This window comes from Telopea speciosissima, chromosome 4 (assembly GCF_018873765.1).
Source record: "Telopea speciosissima isolate NSW1024214 ecotype Mountain lineage chromosome 4, Tspe_v1, whole genome shotgun sequence".
Lineage (NCBI taxonomy): Eukaryota > Viridiplantae > Streptophyta > Magnoliopsida > Proteales > Proteaceae > Telopea > Telopea speciosissima.
The window spans coordinates 3,855,800-3,872,588 of NC_057919.1; the positions used below are offsets into that span (position 1 = coordinate 3,855,800).

The 16,789-nt window shown below is 38.9% G+C and overlaps 1 protein-coding gene and 1 long non-coding RNA gene across 2 annotated transcripts; both read left to right on the forward strand.

The window, feature by feature from the left end:
* Nucleotides 1-2,950: 2,950 nt before the first annotated feature.
* On the forward strand, nt 2,951-16,789 carry LOC122660162. The gene is made up of 3 exons (XR_006332634.1): nt 2,951-3,069; nt 5,831-5,833; nt 16,780-16,789. It is a non-coding gene; the product is annotated as an uncharacterized LOC122660162 (long non-coding RNA).
* Nucleotides 3,259-13,692, forward strand: LOC122660160 (protein RMD5 homolog). Its single transcript, XM_043855349.1, has 2 exons — nt 3,259-3,298; nt 12,299-13,692. Exon 2 carries the CDS (start codon nt 12,365-12,367, stop codon nt 13,520-13,522), a length of 1,158 nt encoding a protein of 385 aa, XP_043711284.1. The 5' UTR covers nt 3,259-3,298; nt 12,299-12,364; the 3' UTR covers nt 13,523-13,692.

The following is a 16,789-nucleotide window of genomic DNA, read 5'->3' on the forward strand; positions in this document are numbered from 1 at the left end:
AACTGCACCACACTGCACTGCATGGAATTTGAGAGGATTTCAATAGAAAATTATTCTTCCAATTCCCTGCCCGCACAGTTCCCCAATTCCTCTAATAAGGGGGTGGTGGACCCCACCTGGATGAGTGTTCGGATAGAGGTAGGGTGGTCATTCCAACCCCTCATGTTAGAGGGACTGGGCCGGGCAGGTAACAGGAGGGGATAAAGATCCATTTTAATCCGGATGGGGGAGGAATTTTCTTAGGATATATGCCATTTTGCTTCCCAAGAACAAGGAAAAGATGCTATGATTAAACTCTCTCAGAGTATTTACTTACATTATTTTCTCGGTCTGAACCTATGAGTACGCGATTGGTGCCGAAACCATGAATAGACTATGATGCTATAATGCCCCTGTCCTATTCAAGCAGAGCACCTAGGTGTAATTGGGCCACACTGGGCTGGGTTATTGCAAACCCAAGTCCATGCTGGATCAAAAAAGAGGAAGACAAAATTTTGCAAAAGGGTTTTGCTAACTGAAACTATGAAAAGACTATGATGCCATGTCCTATTCATACAGAGCACCTGAGTGTAATTGGGCCACACTGGGCTGGGTTATTGCAAAGTCGAGCTTTTTTTTTTTCATTCATTTTTATGTTAATTTTTACTCAAATATGAAAAAGTAATCATTAACCAAATATTTATATGTTTAATGGTTGCACGGTCTCTGTCCGGAATTGCATCTGAGCACAAGTTGCGCCCAGACACGTGGGGCAAGATTTTGGGCATTCAGGGGGAGAGGGCTGGTCATTTACCCACCCCCATGTGTCTGGGCACACCCTAAGCCCCCGGTGCAGAGAACTGTATCCCATGTTTAATTTGCCAGATCAAGTATGAATATTTTAAATATAAATTATGACATTTAATGTATTTATTTTATCTTGTATGCATACATATACATCACATACTACAAATAATAATAACCAAGCTCGGGCTGGGCTCAATCCAGGCCTGGTTGGGCCCATCGTCAGGCCTTGTTAGGCCCATCTTTGGGCCTGGAAATCCTAGTCCTCACGCAGCCCACGAGTAGAAAATCCTAGCCTATGCACTGAAATTTTCAAGCGGGCTCGGGCTCAGGCTCAATTGGCCATACTCGTACCCCTGCTACCCTTTTTCAAATTTCTTTTCCTTTTTATTTGTTTTAAAGTTTAGAAATCTCTCACTCTCTCTTTCTTTTCCTTTGACTCTGTAATATTTCCTTTTTAAGAGTTTCTTTATAGGGAAAAAGAACTATGTACGGGAGCGTAGCCCCTGTGCCTACTAGACATATGATGGCACAAAATAACTGCCTCGGCCTTCATAAAAGACAAAAATCCCACCTCTATTGCTTTCTCGCGTGCTTCCATTGGCCCTCATGTTGGCACAGGGATCATACTCTCTGACTAGAAAACTCGTCCCGCTTTTCTTAACCCTTTTCTATTTGTTCTATAGTAAATCAATTAAAGATGTAAATTTGGGACCAAAATCGAGAAGCATTCTGCTAAAATCCCGTACTCGACCCATTAATAAATGGGATGGGATTCCCAATGGTATTAATACGTACTTGTCCCGAAATACTAGTCAAGTATAAGAAACGTCAATACTGTTACAATGGGTATATTCATGTTCTTGAGTTCAAATGTTATGGCTATAGTTTGATGTATTTTGGTGGTTTTTTCTCTTATTGATGTTTCAACTGATGGACCTTTAGTTCTGTTTCTATAAACTTGTTTGGTGATGGCATTAAAATCATATATAGGTTTATTTTTAGTTGTCATTTTGAGAAGCTTACAAATTATCTTAGGGAGTATGAAGAAATAAAACCATAAATTTCATCATCGTTTTGTATTTTAAGATGATTTCTAAAGGGACAACTTAGAACTCATGATAGTGAAAAGATCTAAAACACTAATAATGGAACCGTTGAGAACCATTAAAGTTCTATTTTTGCTACAGTGGCTAGAGCCATCATGGAATCATAACCATCCTATCACAGTAATAATTGAGACCAGGACCTAGATTTGGTCCCGTTAACTAAACGAGACAATTATTGAATATGTCCACGTGCAATGTAAGTAATATAATATAACGGACAATATTATATCACTTTTTTGAATATCAAATAATCTATAATCTTTTTTTTTTACCTTCTTAGTAAGAAATACATTTTTTTTTGTTTTTGGAAAAATTACAAGAGTATCCAATTATACTATACCATAGCAAAGTATGTAAACTGTATACTATATAATATACTATAAACCTTGTACACCCATTGGACCCTGACTAGGGCAACTTATCCAAAGGTGTAAACTAGTTTTGTTTTGATCTGATATACGGTTCAAGGTTCAAAGTATCAACATTGTAACAGACATATTGTTGTTTTTTCTTATTTTTTATTTTTTTTTTATTTTGTTGTAAGTGAGGAGAAAAACCCTCTCTGTCTCCTGTGTTTGCTTGCCACTTGCCAGTGCCCTTCCAAGTTTTCCTCTCAGATGCGCGCGCGAATGCGTTGTGCGCCTCCTCCTTCACTTCTTCCGTTTGCAGGTGAGAGAAGCAACAGCAGAATAGAGCGAGCGAGCAATACCACGACGATCTGATTTTCTCTCTTATGTTTCGTCATCACGATTTCCTTTGTCTTCACTCTCTGTTTTATTTGGCTCTTAATTTTCTTTTTGGTCTTCGGCATTTGAAAACTCTGATTGATATGAACTTTCTGACTCCAAACTCTTCTTTCGTTATCTTCAATTTCTTTGTGGTTTGCGTTTTAGTTCCTTCAACTTTGGGTTTTAAAAGAGGTTATTTCTGCTATCGATAGGTGGAGCGACAGTTTCAACTGGATGTTTTTATTAGGTTTTATTTGTTTACATGATTCAATACATCAAGAATTTCTATTTATACTTGCGAAATAGTATCTTTAGCTTTGATTTGGCTAGTATTTGAGCTTGCATATTTGTTGCTATCCCTTTGGCCGGTCAGGTTCTGTGGTATCTTATGTGCAGAAGTTGTAATGTTGGCGCTGGATGCTTCGCTGTGCCACAAGTTATTGGAGCATGTATATTGTTCTTGGAGTGTTTTTTTTTTTTTAATCTGTTTTTTCTTTAAACCAGGTTCTGAAAATTTTAAACTTTTATTCGCGAGGCAGTGTGTCTGAAGCTTAAAGGCTGCATGCCATTTTATATTTTTAATTAGGATTGTTTCTCGTCATGTTAATCTTCTTACGTCTTTCATTTGTTTGTTCCAGGGGACGTTCAATTCTATACTCAATAAACTGACAGCAACAGGTATTCTTAATTCTCTTTCGAACTTCCTTTTGAGCTGACATGGGCTATTCGCAGTTCACAAGATTGATAAACTGCCATATGTATCGTATTTACCTTTCTTCTGATCAATGAATGAGTCCTTTTGTTTGTGAGAAAGATGATTTCTCTATGAAATATGAAAGCGTTGATGCAGTTAATTTAGCAGTTTGGTCCTAATTTTGTTGCCAATCTTGCTGAAGAGATATCCTTGCTGACCCCTAATTGTGATCCTTAGCTTGATTGAGCGCCCACTTATAGGGGTGAAGCTTGCCTGTTCAGTTCTTCTGCATTGATTTCTTTTTCTCCTCTTTTGTTCTTTTCTTTTTTTTGTTTTTTTTTGGTTCTAGTTTGGACTTCTTGTGGTTTGCTTTCAGTTGAAGATTTATGGAGCTATCACTTTCTAGGACAATAGGGAAGATAATAGACACTTATGGAATGCTGGCAAATTAGTGCCTTTTTTTTCTCCCACGGGAATTAGCGGAATATTATTACCATTCTTCATAAAATTCTCTTCCACAGTTGGCCAGTAAAAATGTAAAACATATAAAGCTTTCCCTTCTTATGATAGAATAGGTAATGGAAGTTAATTTGCACCATGTGAATTTTTGGTGCAGATGAGTGACGACACCAATAAACTCGTGACGGTGAGAATGTTACAAATGAGTTTAAATAATTATAAAGTGTAAACACTTGCAATATAAGTGTCTTTCTGCCACAATTTCTTTTGCAGGCCCACCTTCTCTGTGTTATGTCTTGGTTTTTGATTGAAATTTAATATTTTGTTTGCATGGTTAAATGCTTTCCTATATCTTTAAAAGTACCCCAGAGAATCTTGTAAAGTCTCCCTATGATACTGATGGGCTGTAATCCTGGGGAATAACTATTGTCTGAGCAGCAACTTGATACATAGGTTTTTGAGCCTTTTGACGACATGAACTATTCATTTGTCAACTCCTAGGTAATCACCAGATGGTAGAAAGATATGGTGGCCTCTAGAAATTAAAGGGAAGCATCAAATATTGATGGTGATAAAGACCACAAAATACATAAAATGTATGATGTCAGACATTAAATACTATTAGAACGAAAGGAACAAATCACTAGTCTACCATTGTTCTGAATGCCAAAAGAAAATTTAAAAGTAAAAATCATGTTGTTGTGGCTGAAATGCCCAACATAAAATTAAAGAAATGAAACAAAGGTTTTAAAAACAAGAAAAGACAAGAGTCTCAATCAATACATCCCTTGAAGTTGTTGACTTGATGCACCTAGTGCCTCAACTCTTAAGTCATTTACTAGTTGGATGTAGTGAGCCGACTTGCTTATAGTGTCTGTTTCGTGTATGATTTGGGCAGTTCATGCCCCAAAATGCATAGGTGATGGCTTTATACAATGCTTTGATAACACTTGACCAGTGTCGAAGTGCATGCTGTTTCTCATAATCCTCACTGTGAGTTCCTTAAAATTCTAGATAACGACTTTGATCACCTACCAGTGCTCTTCAGGGAATATAGTTTTTTAGCTATATCTCTAGGGACCAAAACCTCCCTTTTTTCTCTCCTTTTCAGTCTTTGTGAGACTTTTCTTGTCTCTTTTCAGTTTGTTTCTTCAAAGGGAGCCCCCCCCCTTTATTTATAGAGGTTCCTGAGGGTTCGGTGGCGCCACTGAAAGCTTCTGCGGTGTCACCGGACTTCCGGCCGATGTAGATCAAAGCATGAAGAAAATGGCAGAAAATACTGTTCACGCAACAATGTTCATGTGAACAGTGATTTGGGGATGATATGGACAAGCTGGTGGAGATTGAATGCGACTTGAGGATTTTATTTAGTTTCTAATTTATTAGGCCTAGTTTTTAATTCAATCATTATTTTGTTTCTAATTTTATAGTTTCTATTTTAGAATCCTAGTTGAGTTAAAATTTCTATTCTAGACACTATTTATGAATCCTTGTTTCCATTTCTTAGTTTCTAATTTTAGAACGTTGTCAATTTAAGTTTCTAATTTTTGAAACTTGAGAAGCAAGTTATTGCTGCCTATTTAAATGTAAGGCTTTTAGAAGCCAAACAAATGATTTTAATGAAGTTGCTTTGATGTTGCTTTGGCAAAGTTTCTTATCCTAGTGTGAGGATGAAGGGCTGAGAGAGCCAAATCCGTATCCCCCCCCCCTCTATATCTCTTTCTTCTTCTTCATATGTAACAGAAAAGTAAAAATAAAAAAAGGAGTTGCAGTTTTTAACTTGTTCTTTTCATTGTATTGATCTTGCTGCAATCGATCTCCCGCTGGTTTCCCTAATTCGAGGTCGACTTTTGCATTACAAGCGGTGCCGCCGACAGTGCCTTCCAACCCCTAGGAGGTTCCATCGGGCCCTTGGGCGGTGCCTCTGACCTTGGGTTGGCTCGTTTTATAAAACTGATCATTTTTTGTTTTTAAAAATTTTTTGGGTGTTTTTATGAGTTCTCGGGTGACTTGAGAGAAACGTCATCTATCCATGTCCTGTTGTTATAATTGCCGAGGGTGTGACAAAATTCAGTGTCTATACAAGGCGAGCACCATATTTGAGGAAATATGCCCCATTCTATGGGCTGATTCTAGTACCATTTACGTTTTCTTGTCCTTTTCCTTCTTTTTCCATTCTTTCCCTCCCCCCCGCCCCCCTTTTTTTTTCTTTTTCTTAATTTCCCTTAACCTGCTTTTCGACCCTTATTTTCCCCATTTCTAAAATTGGTCTGGGATATTAGACAAATAAGGTGCCCAGTTGCCTTGGACACGTTTGTGTCACCTAGATGATGCTTTGACAATTATGGTAGTTTCTTTCCCCCCAAGATTTAGTACAAATTGATTTATGTTTGCTCTTGTGGTCATGCTTGATTTGAACTCTTGGCAAGTTCTTTTCACTTTTTGTAAATTGAAATTGTTAGTTGGATGTCTATATTCATAGTGATTTGATTTTTCTTATTAAAGATTCTTTGCAGGCTTCCCTCTTATTTCCTTAGATCCATCAAATGAAATTCACCATCCGTCCAACAAGATCTTTTTTCATCTCCAAAACCCTCTTCCACTAATGTCTTATTTTCTATCTTATGGTTCCTAACCTTCTAACTGTTAACTGAGGATTAGAATATAATATCCATTTTGACCCTTCCAATTAAGACACTAAATCCTTTGGGAACATTACTTATAGGATATTTTTTGGGGGGATGGATATTACTTATAGGATAGGGCCTATTGGAGGGCAAGGATCCATGTAGCAGACCCCATTTAGCTGAGATTCTCCTGACGTACTGGGTGTGCCTCCTCCCTCTTACTATTTTCATCTTTCATATTTCCTTTTTTCTGTTTATTCCCCATCTTTTATTTGTCTTTTTCCATTTTTCACTTCTCATATCTTTCCCCATCTTTTTTTAGTTAAAACTCAGTATTCCTACTTTGTTCTGGTTGGATCCATGTAGCCGACCCCATTAAGTTGGGATAAGGCTGAGTTTGTTGTTGTTGTTGGATATGCAATTTTTTGTAACCAGGCAGGTTACAAACAGAATTTGTAAATGTCCAGGCGGAAACGAGAAGGTTTTGCAGAGGACGATGGAAGAACACACAGCTATGAACATTTCCCCTTCCTGCATCTCTCTGTGTCCATGGCCAAGCTCCTGTTCGGGTACACCATTTGCACCAACTTCCCTCCATTCAACATGATCCCGTATTCTGTTGCTCTTAGGTTCACATGTGACGCCATTATCAATCATTGAATTCAATTCAATTGAATCAAATACATTAGAATCAGCAACATGAGATTCACTCACCTGAGTAGAAGACGATGGAAGAATACCCGATGTGTAGAGATCTGTTTTGCAGCTTTACAGGAACCCTCAACTAAAACGTTCCTTTTGATGCCTGGGACGTTTCGTTGTTACATCACCATCTCTAACTCTCATTTTATTCTTCCTATGTTGTACTGCATATGCCCACACAGGTTCTTTCTCGTATCAATAGTCCCATAATAAGAATAAATTTCAGAAAAAAATTCTCAATACACCAAGCCATAACTGGAAACAAAGTGCTCAAAGCACTAGATTTCCCAGTAGAATTGAGAAATTAATTCGACGGCCTAGGAATGGATAGGTGGGGTTGGGGAGAATAAGTTTACAGCTTATACATCATTCTGACTCCGATATTGATTTAATGACTGACCTGTTGGTTTTTTTACGAGACTTTGAATTTATGAAAATATCGCCTGTCAGTGGAAGGCTTTCTGCGTTCAGTCAATCTACGCAGAGTGAATCGGTCCCTAAGGAACCCCCGAAAGGGTTGTTGTCCGATGGGTACATGAAAGTGCCAAAGTTGCTTTGACTACTGAACCATGCTTGTCTGTTGGAGCAAATTGGATGATCGGGCCAAGGGAACAAGCAACGGATGAGTGCTAGCTGATCTACGACCACCGTTGCGATTTACAACCAGCCTGATCTCCGACCACCCTCACTCTCCTTTCCCTAATATGAACCTTGAGTATGTGCTGCCCCGGAGGTTAGCTTGAAATTGGAGAAGAAACTGTTGATGTCACCACATTATTGAATCTATTAGTATCTTTGGAATCTAACTAACTTCTCACTGCTGCGATGCAAATCAATTGTTGAGTACCTGGAGAAATAAAAAACAGAAACAATAGTCAGTCAAAAGTAACTAACCTTCTTCTTCCGCATAGAAACATTGGATGAAGATGGCGAGATCGAAGCTGGCAATGATGTTGTGACATTTGGCCTAGTCAACAAAGTTAAAGCTTACGGTGAATCTGCTCTATCCTGCCTCCGCCTGCAAGATTGCCTAACATGATGAGCTTCATTGCCTCTTGGGAAAAGCGGAAGGTTGGGGGCAGAGAGCCGTAAGGGGGAGGAGAGATGTAGCCGGCCGGCAAGGGAGGGGAGGGTGAGGGGGTGCCAAAGATTGAGAAGATGGAGAGAGGGAGAGGGAGAGGGAGAAGATAAGGAAATTACAAAAACATACCCACTTAAAAAAGAGTGATATATAAAATTAAGGGTAAAAAGGGAAACAAAATATGGTGACAACATTGTGTTGTAACCGAGTTGCTTGCAAACAGCTTTACGCATTGCTATAGGATAATTCTACCCTGCACCAGAATATTGGTTTAAGCCTCAAAGTTGCAGTAAACACCTGCTTTTATCTATCATTTTTTTCTCCCCTCGTTTTTGTGCAGGATGCAGAAGCACTTCCTTGGACCGGGCTGAAACTGTTTGAGAGCCCTACTGAAAACCGGGTCCAAGTTTGGTTGTGATCCAGTAAAATATCTAGGCTTTAATTTGGGAATAGAAGTTTTGCTATGTAGGATGGTAGTAATAGATTGAGTCCAACCCACTTTCTATTTCTGATTACCTGCTAAAGTAGGAGTTTGTTTTCTTTTATATATGTAAGCACCCATTACGCAAAAACAGATTTGAGAATGGAATTGTGAGTTTGTTTTTGTTGAAGACTGTGTGGCTGTGCTAGTGCGCCTTCCCCCACTTTCTTCTTCCCTGCAATCTGGTTTCCCTATCCTTCTTCTTTGTTTTTCTTCCATCTCCCATATATTTCCTTTGTTTATAACTGTCACAGTTACTAGACTGATGAACCAGCAAGCCCTGCTCTGTTTCGTCGACTCAATAGCCACATCTATAGCAGCTTCAATCTCCTTCATTCCACCTCTTTTCTCCTTGTGATTTGGGGTGGAATTATCTCAGGTATAAGCACCTCAAACCCTCAAATCCCAGCGCCAAAGTCATCACCGGTGGTGAGATATCCCACCTGAACCATGACTATACCTGTAACTACTGCCCAGGTTGGTTTCAGAGATTTTCTATGATTCTTACATCTGATTTTTTGGCCTATTATTAAGTGTATGTATGAGGGCCTAGGGCTGGTTAGGAGCTTGATCCTAAATTCTTGAGTCGATTCATGGCAATAGGAAGAAGTTCTTCCAAAAGATACTGTTTCTGTTCTACCGCCATAGCCATATACATCGCAAGGTTGAAGAAATCAACCCCTTTCCCCCACGATTCCTTTTCTTTCTTTATTTTATTCCTTTGTTTTCCCTTAATGCCCCTCACTCTCTCTCTTATCCCCTTATATCCTTCTTTTTGTTTTGCTTTCAAGTCTACCCTCACTCAATACTAATCTCCGTAATGTCCTTGTCTACCAATTAGCACCTTAAACATTCTAGTTATTTACGGTCCTGCCACTCTCCCTTGCAGACTTGGAGTTATTTACAGAATTGCCATTTTCTTCCTATACATTTGGGTGGGCCCATAGCGAACCCAATAGGTGATGTAGTTTGGACCATTCGAACCACTATGACGCAAGACTTTAAACTGAACTAGGTTCAGGGGATCAAGTAGGCAGTCTTGGGTGGACCAGCCAGCTTGCAGGAGCTTAGTCTTTCTAGTTTTGTTTCTTTAATTGATTCCTAGGTACATTAGGATTTGTTTATTTCTAAATTTTATTTCAGTTGTAATTAGCGATAGCTACTTGGTTATATAGTTTCCTATTCATACTAGGATTCTGTTTCAGCTATTATATATACAATATAAGGCTCTTTGGCCAGACACAATGAAGATTAATAAAGATGAGATATTCTGTGGAGCTATGCGATTCAGCCTTAGGTGAGGAACCTCGGTGAGAAGCCATAGTCAGTGAGAAATCGATCCTTGCAGGTAGGAAGCCTTAGACCTTCTATTCTCCTATTCTTCTATACTCTGTTTTCTGCGCATATAAGATACTACAATTCGAATGCTGTTTGATCTGGTTTAACATCTCTGATTTTGTGGGATTTAGATCTCAGATTTGTTACTGTTATTTGTTAATCAAACCCTGCTATTAGAAGCCTTATTAACTTCTGTTTTCGACCTGGCGGTTCCCCTGTTTTCTGTTAGGTTTCAGCATATATTGATTTTTGAGTTTAGGCTGATCTGTTAATCTGGTCCAGCCTAATTTTTGGGGAATTAAAGGGGACACTAAGAGTCAAGCTCGACGCGGGTTTGAGGGCTTTCTAAGATCTGTTTCTGAGGTTACTTAAATTTCTCCTGTTTTGCTGTATTTCTCTATCTCAGATTTGGGATTTTTAAAATTATTTTAATGCAGCCTTTGGATTGTTTTACTACTTTGGGGGTTTGCTTTAGATTATTGAATTAGAGGTCTAATCCACGTTTCAGACCAATCCGTTGGTTGGATTGAATTTAATTTCAGTTTTACTATTTCTGAGATCTCCGCTCGTGAGATCACTGTTTCCTAAATTACTCCCAAATCGCCCATCAGATCATTCCTGTCTTTTGAGTGGTTCTCATCCTTCTTATTAACTATTGTTTCCTAGAGTTTGGTGTTATTCTGAGAGGTTTGAATTTTCAGTCAATTTTTTTTGGGTTCTATCTGAGTGGGGTTTTGATTTGGGATCCTATCCGGGAGGGTTTTTGAGTTGTTCCTACCTCCCCCCCCCCCCCTCTTTCAATCCTGGGATTGCATGTGTGTCTATGTCAGTTTAGATGACATAGTCAGAGTTATCTTATCTGAAAGTTCTTGGGGTGGAGACAAGCTTAATTGGTAGGATGGGTTCCATTAAAGTTGGGTTCATAAATTTGATGAATGTGTTGGGAGGCAGAATCCCATACTTCTGCACAGGGTAAGAGCTGTGCATTGAAAGAAAGATGATATCAACACGGCAAGGGTACGCACACATGTCATCTGCCAAACAAGCTATGCCCATGTAGCAGTATATTATACGAGGCTGATAGAGGTATTAGATTGGGGGGGTTGGGGGGGGGGGAAGTAGGAACTAGAAAGACGTAAATTTCCACCTTTCTGGGTTAGTTTGGCTTCCTTTAGTTGGGAAAATTCTTAATTGCATGTACCTGAAGGGGAATTTTGTCCGTCTCAAGTATAGAGAAGTAATATTCTTCATATCAACAAACTTCTAACACTGTCATGGTGAGATCGTCTCCAATTCTTTCCCTTATGGTTCAGCCATGAGTGCCTCCTCTCCCCCAGCAAGCGCCCAAGTTCAATTTTGATGAGAGCTCACTGGGGAATCTGGGACAAGCAGGCAATGGCGGAATTTTGAGAGATAGTGAGGGAATATAGTATTGATATCCAACCGTCACTGAGCTGAACCCCTTATCAATGGATTGGCCATATTGCTTTCCCATAGCTGTTGCAACTTATGGATGAGGGAGATAATTGTCTTTAGTTGTATTCCCCTATCCTTTGGCATTTTATAGAGATTTTCTGGTCTTTTTAGATGTGTGCTATAGACCTCTACTCATCTAATAAGAAGATCTTGTTACCTGTCTGGGTGTGGTGGTTCAATCCAGTTTTAATTTGTGTATTAAATTAGGGAAGGAATGTACTGTAATATGCTGGATGTTCTGTCCTGGATTCAAAAACATATATTTAAAGTGTCCTACCAGAGTATGCAACCTGAATCCTCTCCATGTATAATGTGGATAGCGCAAATCCCCATGGCCACCACCGGCTAGTTAAATGTCCTTGAAGTATAGTTTGGAGGCTTTAATTCTTTTGTTTTACCATCCTAATGGGACATAATATTGTTTAACCTTGAAAGGCTCTTAGGTGACACTTTTTTAGCTTGTAATCTGAAAAGCTGTGTAGTCTGTGATAGTTACCAATTGAAGTGTAATTAAATATTTCTTAGTGTACCCTTTTGTGATAATGCAACTTTTCGGTTTATTGCCAAAAAAAAAAAAAAAGAAAAAAAAAAGGATGAAAGTATGAATATCCATTGTGAATCCCAAATTTGATATGATGTCATGTACTTCCATGATTCAATTTTGGGATGGACTTCTATAGTATGAAATCACCTCCACTTTGGCCGGTCTGCTGATTAATGTCAAAAGAAATGTTTGGTAATCTAATTGTGTAATTATCCTTATTTGAACTAATTTATTGTCTTTAATGTTAATTTTTTGCCACCTATCAATTTCTCGCAGGATATTGGCATTTTGATCACATCATCCAATACAGAGTAGGAAGTCAGGCAGGCTACTGAAGTAGGAATGGAGTTGAGTACCATCAAAGGTGCATTTGATCGTGTTGCAAAGAAGCAAAAGTTATCTTCTTCTGAAGCCCAAGAGGCAATCGATCGTATTGGCCAAAAAATTGAACAAGCACTGGCAAAATTGCACTCTTTTCATGATCCCACTTCTCCAGCTGATCGGAAAACCATTCTGGAGAAACTTTTCAAGGAATTGACTGAAATGGGCCTTATCGATCAGTTACAATATTCACAAAAGGATCTGAATGTGGGATTGAGCAAATACACTAAGCTTCTTGAGAAATCATTTAATTCAGACATATCCAAGGCCTACAGAAATGTTGATTTTGACATACACACAATAAATCAAATCATTGCTGGCCATTTCTACCGACTGGGTCTGTTTGATCTTGGGGATTGTTTCGTAAATGAAGCCAGAGAACCAGTGAGCAACTCCCTTAAATCCCCGTTCTTGGAGATGCATCAGATACTTGAGGCCATGGGAGCTAGAAACCTTCAACCTGCCCTGAACTGGGCTACCATCAACCGTGAGAAGCTTGCCAAAAATGGTTCGAGTATCGAGCTGAAACTTCACCAGTTACAGTTTGTGGAGATACTGCAGAAAGGAAGCAGAGCGGATGCTCTTAATTATGCTAGAACTTACCTTGCTCCTTTTGCCCCCCTGCATATGGCTGAGATCCAGAAGCTCATGGGCTGTCTATTGTGGGCAGGAAGGCTCAATTGCTCTCCATATGCTGAGTTTTTGTGTATAACCCATTGGGAGAAGCTGGCTGAGGAGCTGACTCAGCAATTCTGCAGTCTTCTGGGACAATCCTATGAGAGCCCTTTGGGTGTAGCAATAGCAGCTGGGGTCCAAGGGTTGCCAACCCTGCTTAAGCTTGCAAATGTGATGGGGACAAAGAAGCAGGAGTGGCAAGTGATGAAACAGTTGCCAGTGCCAGTGGATTTGGGGAGGGAATTCCAGTTTCACTCCATCTTTGTCTGTCCAGTTTCTAAGGATCAAGGTAGTGAAGAGAACCCACCCATGCTGATGCCCTGCGGACATGTGCTCTGCAAACAGTCCATCGTGAAATTGTCTAAGAACAGCACACGCACTTTCAAATGTCCTTACTGTCCACTCGAGGCCACTGTTACCCAGTGTAGGCAGGTTTATTTTTGATTTTTTTGTATGAACTGCTTTCTTTTGTGTCTCCACATGACGAACTGAAAGCATGTTGTGTGTGTACATGGCTGTCCCTTATATTGGTGATGTAGGAGTGGGTGTTTGGTTGTCTGTTGTAAATAGATATTCTTTCTAGATTTCAGATGAGAAGCCCACAAATACATAAATCAAGATCCCCCAACATTTGAAGAAATGGTGAGCAAGGATGGTTATCACTGGCAGTGCTGTGTCTGGCTTTGATTTTTGAGGAATATGAGAGAGAGAGAGAGAGTTGTTCAGGTGTATTAAACGGAAGGCATGGAGGGATCCGGCTCCTCTCTTGGGAGTCCATTGTCCACACTAGGCATCCAATGGCTGGGCTGACTGGGTGTGTGCCGGGATGCATGTGGATACACATCCTGGCGTGAACCCAGTCAGCCCAGCCGATGGATGCCTCACTAGGCACTCCCTGGGCGATGGGGGTCGTGGGAGAGGAGCTTGACGCAAAGACATGGGCCTTTGATTCGTTCAGGAAGACAGTTTCACCGCCATATGCCACATCTCAAACCCTATTTTTATTTATAAGCTTAATTAATTAGGTAAAATCAGTATACAGGATAGTGTTTACTTGCAAATCTTCACTGTAAGCTTGGCTCATTGTTTTAGAACTACTTGCTCTTAGAAGTCCAAGAGAGCCCGAGAGGTTAGAGCATGGAAAATTCTTATTGTAGCAACACCTTCTCCCTGGAACCAGAATAGTAAGACAAATTGTCTTTGATCCACTTTGGTAGAAAGAGCGAATAATCTTGCTTAAAAGGAAAAGTAGCTTTCTAAAATGCTCTGAACCCGACTCGTTTACCATGCAGGCTTAAGATTAAACGATATTTTTAAAATGTTCTGGGCAATAGATTGCTGTTTGATCGTGTGGCTCCTGCACTACCATTCACATAGGTATATCAATATGGATGAGATTTTTTATTCTACAGAGAGCAGGGAAATAATTCTGCAGGCTTTTGTGTTTGAGCGCAGGATCCACATCAGGCAATCGAGAAACTAACGTATTATGTATCTCAACATCGCAACATTTGATATTCTTTTTGGTGCAGATTCTTTTTCCTTTGTTTTTTTTAAATTTTTGACAAGAATGTTTGCAAAATATTAGGAATTTAGCAATTGTGTAATAAGTGTTTGTTTGGATATTTGAAATGCAATATTTACAATTGATGAGGACTGTAAGTACCACATGCCCTCTTACTCATCCATTAAAATGAAACCTTCCTGTATCATTTTCTGACTGAAAGTAGTCCTTTTCAAAAAAAATGTCACATTTGCAGAATGGGTTTAAAAAACTGACCTCATATAAAGGGTGTGTAGAGCTACTTCCGAAAAAATAATAATACTAATATGGTATTTAGTCGAAGGAGAATGATGTACTGTTATAGGTTAAAAGGACAAAGTTTTCCTCCACTTATAGAGGGACGGTTCATCCACCATCCCTAGGGTTCACAAATAGGTTAAATACAATGTAGGGCAATGATATAAAAAGAAAGTGGGAAAATTTGGTATGATGCAGGCATTTATATATGTCAAATACATGGTAGGAAGGAATGAGGAATATAATCAAGTTTGAATCTAATAGTTCGGACCTTGATATCAATGTCCACACAGACAACATCCCATCACTACCCTGTATGTATATGTGGGCTCCTAGGATTTAAAAATTTTAACTTCACTACATTTTACGCCCCACTTAGTTCGCTGGGTTTCTTTAGTACAATATTTTGTTGGAGTAGGTCCTGGACTTGGGTTTAGTAAAGCACCAGAGTACTTGGGTTTAGTAATTCTGGATACTTTTCTTTAGGGAAGAGATTCTCTAAGCCACTGGAGTAGGGTACGCTAGCACTTCTGTTTCCATCTCTCTCCTCTTAGATGAAATGAATACACTACCTTCAAAAGTCTGTTTTCGTTTTATTGCACTTCATTGGTGGTATGTTCCTCTACGTTGCTTTCTCAATAAACCCTCTTCCTTATCTTTATAAGATGAACCTATTGAGTGAAGGGTGGAAGAAGTGGTCCACCAAAAACTTTTATACAGCCTTCTTAATCCTTGAGATTAATAAAGGAGTCCGCTATTTAAGGAAATCATCATCAGAATTCAAGAATGTAAAAAAATCTTAAGAAAAACACCAAGAAGGAGTCCGCTATTTAAGGAAATCATCATCAGAATTCAAGAATGTAAAAAAATCTTAAGAAAAACACCAAGAACAACTTCTTGTTGTCACCAAAATGGTGAACTAAGAAGTTGTAATCTTCTTTTAATTGCTTCTTGTTTTATTCCTAAAATTTATTTGATATAATATTTAATACAAGGGTAAAAAAAGATTTTTAAAAAACTAAAATTTATTTAACATAATTTTATATGAAATGACAATATTTATCCTCATTGAAAAAAAGCTTAAATGTTTGGTTTTGAAAAATAATAATGTATATCATAATAGGCAAAAGAGACATTATTATTTGAAAAATAATAATGTATATTTGACACCCCTAATGGCGAAGCGTTCCATTCATGATTGGTAGGTTTACAAAAAAGCTAGCTAGAAAACCCTTTCGCTAACATCAAATGGGAAAAATGATGTATACATACATAGTTGATTACATGACTTTTCACTCTCTTTCTGACACATTCTCTCCTCCATGATCATGATCATGTAAGTTCTCTTCTATGTATAAATTGCAATGCAATTTTGTATTTTATGCATCCATTGGTTCGATATACAAGAAGCTAATACATAAAGAAGGCGCACCAGTATCACATGAGGCCGGCATGTAGATCCCTTATCTCCTAATCAAATAAATAGAGAGAGGGCATGGTTTAAGTGTTTTGTATTGAATTGGGAATTGATCACCTTGGAAATCGATATGATACTGATACAGATCAGTTATATATCAGGATCGATTTGTGCTGATACGGATCATCAATTTGAGATATTGATACCTTAAACCATGAAATGGGTGATTGAGCAAGTGGCGTAGTGAATGCCAACCATAAGGTGAGATGAAATGTATATCTTACGCAAAGGGAGAAGGAGAGGTGGCAGCGTGCCACCAGATCGAGGGGCTGAGAGAAGAACCTTTGCCCCCATAAATAAAGCCAAAAAACAAGAAAGAATGAGAAAAAAAAAAAGCGTATTGATTGGATCATGTCTTCCTCGTATCTCAAACACATGATGGAACGGAGACACCTGCGTCGGGTGGGGTTGGATTGTTGGAAGCGGTCACTTC